At 45.9% G+C, this 12,302-nt stretch overlaps 1 protein-coding gene across 2 annotated transcripts in view; it reads left to right on the top strand.

Annotated features, from left to right (window-relative positions):
* The window catches only part of MCRS1 (microspherule protein 1), a 700,973-nt gene that overhangs the window by 349,416 nt on the left and 339,255 nt on the right, over positions 1 to 12,302 (top strand). Inside the window, exon 9 of one of the 2 annotated variants that reach the window (XM_069653718.1) lies at positions 8,117 to 8,192. The exons of the other annotated variant lie outside the window; for it this stretch is intronic. Coding sequence (XP_069509819.1) covers positions 8,117 to 8,192 — 76 coding nt within the window. The remainder of the gene's footprint in view (positions 1 to 8,116; positions 8,193 to 12,302) is intronic. 2 annotated transcript variants of the gene reach the window in all.

Below are 12,302 nucleotides of genomic sequence, written 5' to 3'. Positions count from 1 at the left end.
TGTAGGGAGAGTTTGCATAAGTTATGCTATAGTTTGTGATAAACTCAAATAAAGGGGACCTCCAGCCCGAGTGTGGTACGTCTTCCAAAGTCAGATTCCTGCTGACACTTTGGTGGACTCCTGCTGGACCTCCAGAGATCTGATTCGAATCCTTGAAGTCCCTTCACCAGAGTGCAGGACCAGATTAGTGAAGAGAATCCGACCAGCGCTATTCGTTATTCATCGGTTACCTGTAAAAGACCGCCAGAATTGCAGAGCTGTTAGAAGCCTCGAAGAATTTTTTTGTTGCAAGCCTTTGCTGTCGACTGCTGTTGCCAGTGCACATCCATTGTCCGTTCTTAAGTCACAAGACCAAGAATCCAGGGACTATGTCCTGTGCTGCTATTTCGGGACGACAGCAGAATCCAAGCTCTTCTTAGCTGAGGTACTGTGCTAGCTTGGGTAATACTTACCTTAAGTCTTGTGTCGGTCCCGTGTGGCCGAGGGGGTGATGCATGTGTTTGGGAGTTTACCAATACCGTTTGCCCAGGTTTAATGCTGGAACGCATATAGGGAGCTTCTGTGAAGTCCCAGAAAACTTTTAACTAACTCTGCAGTGAATACATATTTGGCTGAAGAGATGTCCTCTTGAACTCTGACTTTCCTGCAACTAAAATATATCCTGACCTTCTTACAACTGGCTCCTAAACCACTAGGGTCCCTCTTCTGCCTCTGAGAAAACTCATGCTCTAGACTAGGGAAGGACTTTGCCTGTAAGGATTCTGTCTTGAAAATATAACAAGTGTAAAAGTACTTACCTGCTAAAGAGTTTAGTGTGGTAACTGTAGCTCTGTAATAGAATAACGAAAGAAAAGAGGCTTAGGGTACAGCTGGTCTGCTTGGCGACTCTTAAATCACCAGTAGTACTAGATGGACTGTTCCACCACGTGGAACATAGCTTGAAAGAAATAGTGAAAAACCTTTCAAAATGTGACTTATTGTTGCATTTCACTGGAGAAAGAGAAAGAATTCCAGGACTCTGCGCCAAATTAGGGTTTGTGCTGTTTTATCTCATCAAGGTGCCCATTCATTGATAACACGTGTTTTGGCTCTGCTGAGCCTTTTTCAAATCTGGGCTAGTATTCTTAATAGTAACTGAGCATAAAATATCAAGGGTCCGTTTTTTAAGTCTATCCACAAAATAAATTGATCCCAGCGACAACAAAAGCCCCAATTGGTAACAATCAAACATCAACAAATGAGATGTGTTGGATGTTATTAACCAGCAGAACATACAATTAAAAAGACAGAAATTAAGGGTTGGCATTGGGGAGGAGTGTACAAGGTATGAGAAAACATAGGTAGGGAAAATTGGAGGTAGAAACAATTGCACAACAGGACAAGAAACAAGAATAAAAAAGTTTCATTAGTAACAGTTTCTCTATTTCTGTAGTAGAATAAGTTACGTAGTGTTTTTAAGTTGATTCTTACCTTTAATTTGCTTGTTGCTCTTTTAGAAAGTATAGAAGTTATTTTACAAACTTTGAATTGTGTTTGTGTTTTATCATCCCTAAAGTGAATGAGTGTAAAGGCTTACCAATAGGAGTTACCCACCTTGATTAGCTACGTGCTCTTCTAAATGTGTGTTACTGGATTTTGCTTTTCCCTGATCTGCTTTTGTGCATTTGTAAAACAGTCTTGGAGTTAATACTTAGATGTGAATTGCTGAATGTCCTTAAAAGGTTAATAGGTTACTTACCTTGAATAGCTGTGCTCTTCTAAAAGTGTATACTTGGGTGGGGCTTTCCATACTGCTTTAGAGCACTTCTAAAAAAGTTATAAAGTTCCTTCTTACCTTAGAACTGTATATTACACTTTTGAAAATTATAATTGGTTAAACTGTCTATTCCGGTGTTAGTAATAGTTTAAATGTTTATGTACTGCGAGACAGGCATGGTATCAAGAGCGACACACTTAAAGTTAAGTTTCAACAACTTTATTTAATCATGTTCCAGGGTTGGTGCAATACCTAACTGGCCCTAGCTCTAAAGGGATTGTTCCCTCAACTGATGTTTCCAAGGGCTGTCAATGTCTGAAGGTCCAAAACCAAGATCCGTCTGTGACTAATTCTATGCTTGCCCTCACTCTGACAAAATGTGCTAGTAAGTCTTCTTAAAGAAAAATAGTGGTTAAAAAAAAAGGAGATGTAAACCACAGCTGGTTTCAGTAGTCTTACCAATAGGTGTAGTTATGCCAGTTCAAAATAGTTCAACTCAAAAGGTTTGCCCTTGGAACCTTCCACGTAGGGCTCTTGCAGTAAGTCAATGGAGTTTACAATGTCTCTGGGTCTCTGAGTTCCCTTCCCCAAGCTTCGATCTTTCCAGTTCCAAACAAAAAGACACTGTTCCTGTTGGGCCTTTCAGGGTTCCGTTCCCCAAGCCTAGTCCCCTCTTCACAAAGTTCAACAATTTCTTCAGTGGGCCTCTCAGGGTTCCCTTCCCCAAGCCTAGACCGCTCTTTACAAAGTTCAACACAAAACAAAATATAACGCAATTTTTTTTAGGCTTCTCAGGGTTCCCTTACCCAAGCTTAGACCCCTCTAGTTTCAAACACAAGTTCAGCTTGTCAGGATGTACCTTTCTCTTACATACAGTTGCTTTCACTTAAAATCCTTTCATGGGGTAGCACCAGGCTTTTTGCTCCTCCTAAGCGCAACCACTCTGATCTTTCACCCCTCTCTTTATTTCTTGTACTTGTTTTCCTTTTAACATTGTATCTTCAGGTGCTTCATGCACCCCTTTTTTTTATCTCTGTGTTCCTTTCACTAGGGCACACTTGCGCCTTCTTTTGCTTTACTTTCTGTGGTTGTGCCTTTTGCACGCTTCCCTCTTTCTACCGTGGACACATGCACCTGTCAGTTTCCTTATCGTGCCTCTTGCACACTTCTTTCACTATTCTGTACACTTATTTCCTCCTTTCGGGTAGTTTGCACCCATTTCTTACTCCAAAATCTCTTTAAATGTTGTTGCTCTGGACTTCACTATTTCTTTTGTGCCGCTAGCACGTTTAAATGTCTTTCTCTGGACTTTGCTTTATTTCTGTGCCGCTAGCACACTTTCTCCTTCTTTCCACTTTCCTTGTTCCTTCTTCGTTACTTTCTGTCCTTTTTTTTTATTAAACTATTGCTTTCCGCTCCATGCCGCTTTACAAAATCTTGTCTTTCTCCCTTTCCGCTAAAGCCAACCGCACGTTCCAGAGTTTCTCCCCGTCACTTGTTCAAAATTCAACGGGTAGCATATCGCTGGTGATCGGTCTTTCCTGGATGCATTGGGTCGAGGTTCCCTGTGGTCTAGAGCAGTGGAAGGTGAATGGATACTTCCCTTAAGACCATGTCTTTGTCTTATTGGATCTTTTTTCTCACGTATTTTCTTATAATAAAATCATTTCTTCTCCAGCATGGGGTCTGGCATGGATTCACATGCTGATGAATATTCCCCGTCGTCAGGCTGGGAATCCTCGGTAAAAGAAAAAAAGTTCACTTTTACATACAAATTGTCTATCTCAAATAAACCAATCGCTGAGCTCTGGGTCATACTGCCCCAAACCAATGACTGCCCTCTCCCTAAGCCCCTCCTCTGGCAGCTATCTTCCGATTTTTACAGCACGTTCAAGTGTTGGGAGTCCTTGTGTTTTGCTCCGTGAGCTTATCTACTATTTTTCACGCTTTTTCAGTAAAGTTACATTTTTCTCTATTTCAGCCTGTGTTCTTTCGTTCCTTTGACCGGCAAGCGGGAATCCGTTCATCAGTGTCTTTCATCGCTCCTCATGGGCAAGAATCGTCGAGTTTTCATCGAAGATTCCAGAAGGCTATCGGGCCTATGCTGCACACCGGACCATTTTGGAGGAGAAGGACGGAGGTTCTCTCTTCAAGCTCTGCTCCAGCTGCGGATTGAGAAATGTTTGTGGAGGACAAACACTCCCAGTGCCTCTACTGTCTCCGTCCGGATCACAAGGAAGTGGATTGCAAAATTTGCCTGTGATTCACCAAACGCACCGTCAAGGATCGGCACAATAGATTGGTGGTGTGGCTCAATGCCAAGGCCTCTACCCCGTCCAGCAAGCGGGGGCATGCCTCACCCAATACCGGCCGGTCCGAGAAGCGGGCTCCATCCGTGGCAGCCCATGGCAAGGCCAAGCACTGCAAGTCCATTTCCGTTGAGGTCGCCACGCAAGCGGGTCCCGCGACAAGCCGGGTGCGCTCATCGTCACTAGAATCCATCTCCAGCCATCGCTCCAGCTCCTCCTCGAAGAGGAAGTCGGCTGACAGCGGTAAACTGCAGGAGAAGCCAGAGAAGATGAAGCCGTAGGGTAAGGTATCCTACCTACCCCTGAAAGCCCAGGTAGTCCAAGAGAAGTCGTTCTCGACAATCAAGCTTGTGGCGGCCACCCTTTTGAAGGCGAAAGGGGCAGACCCGGCCCAGGGGGGCCCTGCGACGCCCAGAGTGGCCCTTCATCCTAGGGCAAGCCGGTGGAGAAAACATCGGAGAAAAGGATGCCAGCCCTAATCCCTGCCCGACCCCACAGGACGCAAAAAAGGAGTGGGCAGTAGAGGCCTCTACCGTGTTCCAGAGCATGGATATTTCTTCTTCGTATGACGAGGACATGGTGTCCGTTCACACGGTCCTGGTGGACGTGGGGAACGAGGACGACGATGGTAACGCTGAGGAGGGGGACAACGATGACGAAGATAGAGCCGACGACGTAGGCGCTGAGCCAAGCACATCTACTCCCCTCCCCACCTCTGAGGGACATGTCGCTGAACAACCTGTCAACTCTCCACACGCTGGTGTCCGAGATCCAGAGGAGGATGCCGACAGGACCCCCGGTGAAGAAGCATCCCAAGCCTCCTCATCAGCCGCCTCACATGCCCTCCCCCGCTGGGATACGGGGACGGACACAGTGTCGACTGACACGGACGATGATGGCAGCGTCTCCCCGCCGCCGAGAGCTTCTCCACCGGATGAAGTGGGTTTGTTCCACTCCATGGTCTCCCATGCTTCTGAGCTCTTCCAGTTGATGCCAGAAGAGACCAAGGAGGAGGGTTTCCTGTACCATCACCAAAGGGCGAAGAGGAAACCATTCTGTCAGTGCCTCTCCTGGACGATGTTTGTTATGAGGTCCTGGCGCTGGTGAAGAGTCCCGCCACAGCCCTGGTCAAAAGGGACAGGCTGGCAAAGAAATACTGGGTGCCGGAGTCTGCACCCAAGTGGCTGCGTTCGCAGCCCTCCCCGGACTCTGTGTTCTCAGCGGCTGCGAGGAAGAAGTCCTCAAATCCATCATCTTCGGCATTCGTTCCCCATGACAGCGAGGGGAAGAAGTTGGACTCCATGGGTACTCAGTGGCGATGACCGTCAAGGCAGCAAATGCTCTCGCGATCCTGGCAAGGTACGGCGGGGAGCTGTGGTACAAGATGGCCCGCTGCTGCAATTTCTCCCCGACAAACGCGTTGAGACGCTGGAAATTCTCCAGGAGGCCGAGGTGGCATCGGACCATGCCATCATCGTGGTTCTGGACATCACGGACACAGGGTTCCGCCAGATGGGGAACGGTGTCTGCCTCAGTCGTCATGGCTGATTGAAAGCAACCAATTTTCGCAGGAAGCTCAGACGAGGGTCTGCCTTTCGACTGAGACAATCTCTTTGGGAAGGCCGTCAACTAGTCGTTGCAGGATATCAAGCTCGACACGGAGACGGCACAGGCCCTAGGCATGCATCAGCATCATCAGCCTTCCTTTCGTTCCTCAGAAGGAAAATCCGAAAGATCATCGAAGGGTTTCAGTGGGGGTGATCAACCTCGTACCGCCAACCCTCCCGATCCACGACCCAGGAGGCCAACATGGGTTGTTCCAAGCTGTTCGGAGGTGGCCGCCGCCGCTGCCGTCGTCGCTCCCGACAAATTAGTAGCGTATCTAATGTTGCTGTGGACATATATTTAGTGGAAGTTTCCGTTGCTTAGAAACATTGTAAACACAGTACACGGAAAGCACAGACTTGTTGAATCGGTGTGATTGCAAGTTAATAAAGGATGCGTGTAAGCACTCATTAAGATACCGGGCACCCTTTCCAGTGACAGTGACTGATGATGTGGTCCCTGCGTAACTGCAGGATCACTAGGCATGATGGCATGCCGGGATCAACTTGGATCACGGCCGCCATTATGTTGGTCCTTAAAACAGTTGGAATTGATGTCTCCCCACGCATGCGTTAGACAGCGGTGGCCATACCTCGTCATTCGCGGGAGGACATATTGGGTGGCCAAAAATAAACGCCCCACATTTTCCTAGAAAACTTGAATGGGACTGTGTGCATAATTGGACAAAGTGTACAAAAATGTATGGTCAGAAAACAAAAACTATTAAATAGATAGATCAAGCAACGTTATCGACAGTCTAAATGCTAGCGCGTGCCCGATCATGGTTGAGTTTCAAGGGAGCACATGGTTACTATGGAAGTGGCTGTGTTTCACAACACATTTTTTATATGCTTAGACCGCATATAAGTCTATTTGTATGTCAGTATGGTGCTTGATGTTACCAGCTGTGCTTGATAAAGTCATTGTTAAATACTGATATTTAGCTACATTGTAGGTTGGTTTCTGCTTATATTAATTTTCATTGCATGTTGATGGCTTTGTCCATAATAATTATGTTCCGTTTGACTATCTTTAATGTGTCTTTGAAACACATAATGCATACTGTGTTTTGATACATATGGTATACTTAGTTCTTGTGCCCAGTTTTGAAAAAGACCTGATACAAGGCCAATACACTTGTCAAACCTTAAGCAGCACCACCAACAATAAAGACATTCACTGATTACTATATAAGTGACCTATAACATTTGCTTGTGTTTCCGGCCACGCTTTGGTATTTTATCAGTTTAAACGTTTTGGGCAATTGATCTATACCAATCTAGTTTGTTCCGTAGTCTTGGTATGGGCTTTCTAGTACTTTTTTTTTAGGTTCCTGACAAAGACTTCGACTGTGTGGTTGCCAGTTGTGTGGAGTTGGCCACATAGTGACAATGCACTATATTTTTGGGATATGTTATTTCGGTTCTATGTTCTTTCATAGTCAGTCATTTATTTTCGGCTGCCTTTTTAAACGAGTACAAAATTACGAAAAAGGTCATCACTTTTTTTTTGGGAGGGTGGGTTTCAACCTCCCCAGACCTCCCCTCCCCCATGTATTTTAAACTATTCCCGACCCCATTCCCCCAACACCTTATCTACCCTTTCCCACCCTCCCCAAAAGAAAAAAGACTGACGATGAAACAATGTTATATTGTTATTTCATCATGTAGTACCACATGTAGTCGGAGTCCAGGGACGATACTGTCCTGGTGTTAAATCATAAGTTTTACTGGTGGGTAGAATGCACACACACAGCCACTGGAGCTTTTGCTCTTTTCCCATAGTTTCCTGCTCCCCTGTTGTACCCTCATTAGCAGGTCTTCAATCTGCTTTCCTGTTCAGTGAAGTTTCGGTCTGATCAGCGGACACTATAGACAGGAAAAAGCTATTCTAACTATGAACAGTCAGAAACAGAGTTGGAAGGAGATTGTAGTGTGATGAGAAAGAGAATGCATGCAGGATATTAAAGCGATCTGACAGGGACCACTGTTTGGAATTCTGCAAATGTTTGATGCTGTGAGAATGTAAAACATCCATACTGGATAATAAGACCATGTCCTGCATGCATTGAAGGTACTACGGAACACAACCATGAGCGGTGAAAGAGTAAGTTCCTTTCTGGGGCTGAGAGTTTGAAAGTCAAGGTGTAGCAACATATGCCTGACAGTGCTTTCATTGTACAACTGTGTCTGGAAATTTTAAGGTTTTGGGGAAGGCTTCCTGTCTGTAAACATCCAAAAGATCCCCCCTCCCTCATATACACATGGTGGAGTATTCTGACTGGCATGACATTCTTGTATGCTTCTCCATTCCTCCCCTTGCTTTTGCCTTAGCTGCTTCACATTTTCTCTGCGTTCTTGCTTTAAGTACCTTCTTGTACATTGCCTTCCTTTCTCGTCCCCTGTTCCTTTGACCAATCCCTCGCTCTTTCCTTCTCTCACCTCAGTTCAACCGCTGCCAAAGGGGGACCAAGTTCTGAATTTCTCTGACGCAGAGGACATGATTGATGACAGCAAACTGAAGTAAGTGATCTGCAAGGGTTACAGAGCACTTTGGCCCTGGAATATCTGGTAACCATGTTAAAATTTGATGGTTAGATTGCAGGAGCATAAAGGTTACAAAGTGCCTGCTTGTCGTTGCCAGGGGACTGATGGCATATTGTGAGCACTCGAGTGTATGATTCATAGAAGGTCCCAAAGGATGGAGTTTTTGTGAGGTCACTGAAGCTTGGGGGTTGTGGGACGGATAGATCCTCAACTTCTAGGCTGCAGCAAATGGTGGGGTTATTGAATGCTGAGAGAAGTAACCATTAGAAAATGACAAGCACGCTGGTGTCTTAAGTTATATGGGACTGGCTCGTCGTTCCCTGGGATTGGGAGCTTGCAGTGTGTGCTGCAGCTTCCAATAAAACCAATCTGCACCATCACTCTCAAGGGCAGGATGATTGTCTGATGAAGGAGCTAGAACCTCTGATTACTCAAGACTTTGATATCCGCACATGGGCCATGGTCCTAAGTGAGGGTGGTGGCACATTATTACAGAAGGCTGCAACACAAAACCCCTAAACTTTCAAGTCATGGAAGAGTTAAGCATCATCATATCTACCACACAGAATTACCTTGGATCAGAGGGTATTGATTATGGGGGCCTAGGTCATGGCCAGGGAGGTGGTGGCTTGAATCATGTGAGCATCTCGTATGACAGGAAGTGGAAATTCCATTTAATGCGTGTTTGCCTCATTCTGTCATTGCAGAGTACCCTGACAAACACCAGGGGTTCCTTCCCCCCCAAAACACAGTTCCCCTCCCCCTGCAAGCCCCAATTAATCTTAACAGCTTCTTGGACATAGCCGGGTCTGTGGCTCAGTGGAGTAATGCATCCACTACAGGGACCTGTGTTTGACCTCATGGTCACAGGTTCGAATCCCGGCAGGTCCACTCAGCCCTTCATCCTTTCAAGGTCGATAAAATGAGTACCAGTTGGGTAACAATAAACATCTGTTATTAGCGCCAAGATGCCACTTTGGGGGTGAACGTGCACTTTACAAATACGCCTGTTATGTTATGGACTTGGTGCAAGACCTCTTGGCCATGCTGAAAGGCTCCCAGGCAGTAATGTGACATACTGCCTGCCTCCTTATTGGGTTTGCTCTCAATGACTCTTAAAAAGATTATTCCCTGGGTTCAAGATGTATGAGAGGAGATATACCCTAACCCTCCACAACTAGACCTGGTTTACCCTTGTGTCCACCGGAAATCCTGTGGTGCTAAACTTTGTGAAGCAGCCATGGCAAAACTCTCAGTAGGGAAGCAGGATGGTTAAAGGCATTGTGCACTCGATATAACGTGCAATAAGAAAATGAGCGCACAAGTTATTTATACTCTGGTTTGCTGTGTAGAATGAATCTTAGTATTACAGTAAAGTATCTTTGTAAAGGGATGGTGTCTTGGGACTACAACCAGGAGTGTTCAGGGTCATTCAGTGCCTCAAAGCACCAAGGTTTCTAGAGTTAGGATTGCCCAAAGTCAGTTTTTTTTTTTACTGAAAGGTAATACAACTCTTCCACAGCAGTGTAAAGATAATGGGCAAGCTTTGGCGGTTACAGGACAGCAATTGTGAGCTGTCAGAAAGTTTCGCAATAGCTTTGGGGGCCAATGGGCGATGCAGTCACCGGTTGAACCATGTTCATGCACCTAAACAGAAGGAAGGTTCTCCTGCAGTAAGGAAGACTTTAAAGTTACCGGAGATGTTGCTGGGTCAAGACAGTGGTGATCTGATACTGTTACAGGGTAACCAGACTGCAGATGGTGGCCCAGCAATGCAGATCAGGCAAGCTTGGGGTTCCTCAGAGTCCCATGGATCTTGCATGAAGGTTTCTTCATTAAAGGTAGTATTCTGTAATTGTTTTTTGCCAGCTCTACTGGTATTCACCCTCAGTCGTTCTGTGCTCCCTCCTCTTTGTGCCTAGTTTTAGGACCGTTTTTCTGAAGTTCAACTAAGGGCTTCATGAAACCATACGACTGAGACAGTACAACACTCCACTCCCAGTATAAGGTTTTACCACCTGAGTATTTGGTACCATCGACAGAGCAGCCAGACTTATCTTAGGAGGGAAAGAGCGCTGTAGTAAGGTACAAAGAACCTGTAGCATACAAATGGTTAAAAAGAAACCCTAAAACCCAGAAGTATTATTAAAAATAAAGGTTAATTATATATACAAATGGGGCAAAGTAAATCTTGATGGCCAAGTACTTTGTCATTGAATCATAAACACGATATGAAAACACAGCACAATGCTTAAGGTGCAGAGACCAAAGCATAGACCGTGTTCAAAATAGCTAACAGTATTTCAAATGGATTGTGTCCTCCCACGTATTCCTCATCTTTGAAATACGTTTCACCAGCTTTGCTGCTTCGGAAATATTTTCTGGGCAGAGGGGGCTGTGCACGATGTCGTGGCGTCGATGTCCCTTGAGGGCCGCTGTAGCGCGTCAACATCACCAGCAGTAGAAGTAGCTTGTGCCTCGCCCGTTGGCTTCAGTTCTGTTTTTCCGATATCTTCGCTTCGAGTTAACAGTGCTTCATTTTTTCTTCTGAAAAAGTTTTATTTTTCGACCACTTCGACCCCAAAGTCGGGTTTTAAGAAATGTCACGACTGTGGGGCGAAAATGACGATAACTGATAATCACCGTAACTGCCTTTGGTATTTGCGTTCCAATCATTGAACCGAAGACTGCGGGTCATGTCAGTCTATGACTGAGAAAGCTTTCAGTGAACGCAGACGTCAATTAGCGGTGGGGAGGGAAGCTTTAAAGGTTTCTTCAAAGAATTATAAAAAGTCCAGGGAGTCCAAAAACTCTACTCAAGATAAACATTCAAAGAGGTCCAGATTGAGGAGTCAATCCAGACAATCCTCGTCGTCTTGTTCCAAGAAGGCTAAAAAGAGACGCCACAGGTCTCCCTCTTAGTCATCGGGTACCTCTCCTGAGGTAATACGATGTCCGACTAGGTCGGATTCTCCCAATAAATGGAATGCCTTTAGGCAAGAAATGATGCAGATCTTTGAGAACGCGGCCTTGACCCCCTCAAGAGTCTCGCAAGAGTCAGACCCCAGTCGCTCCGTTGGACGATGCAGGAAGGTCAGAAACTACTTTGAGCAAGAAAAGTTGTAAACCGGAGGCTTGACAACTCGTTTCGACAAAAAGGTGTCGAAAGCACCGGCGCGGGTGTTGACACCACCTCCGACACCGGCGAAGAAACAAAAAACATCAGTCATTTGTGTCGACTTCGAAATCGAGATATTTCTCGAAGGCACCTTCGTAGCCGGCGACAGTGTCTTTGATTCCATCGAAACATTTAGCGGTATAAGAAAAAATATTCAAACCAAATATCGAACAGGATGACATGATGGACATCTGGACTAAGGTCCCCAAAAAGACACTGTCTTGCCTTTTCACAAGGCCCTTCAAAAGAGGGTGGTAGCTAACTGGGAAGCCCCAAAGTCTGGCCCTGCTGTCAACAGGAGTTTCCCTAGGAAACATAGATCATCATCCAGTGACCCGGACTATCTCAACAAACGCCCTACGCCCGAGAGTCTGGTAGTCCAGGCTGCTACTTCCACCAGGCAGTCTACCTACCCCGCTTTCCCCCAGATAGAGAAGACAAAAAAGTGGACGCATGGGCACGCATGGTATTTACTTCGAGAAGTATGGCCATAAAGTCCACTAATGTCCATTGTACCCTGGCCAGGTTTTCTCATACCCTTTGGGACTGTTAGTATGACAGCTGAACATATTCCAGAAGGCGATGAAAGGGGTGGCTTTCTGAATATAGTTAAGGATAGCAAGGAGTCGATGGGAGAATGTCTCCAATCAGGTCTGGATACTGATGACAGCATCAGCAGATCCATGGCTACAAGCACTGTGCTACGCAGATTTGCGTGGTTGAGAAAATCGGGGATTTGCACCGGACTTGCAGGCCAGACTACTCAACATGCCCTTCGACGGCTCGAGGTTGTTCGGCAGCAAAGCAGATGAGTCTAGAGAAGCTGAAGACCGCCAAGGCGGCGGCTAAGTCCTTTAGCGCTTCTATTCGGTAACTTCAACAACCTTATTCGGACTCCTCTTCCTGGA

Source organism: Ambystoma mexicanum, chromosome 3q (genome assembly GCF_040938575.1).
Source record: "Ambystoma mexicanum isolate Mex_15411 chromosome 3q, UKY_AmexF1_1, whole genome shotgun sequence".
Taxonomy (NCBI): Eukaryota; Metazoa; Chordata; class Amphibia; order Caudata; family Ambystomatidae; genus Ambystoma; species Ambystoma mexicanum.
This window is presented reverse-complemented; position numbering and strand designations above follow the sequence as displayed.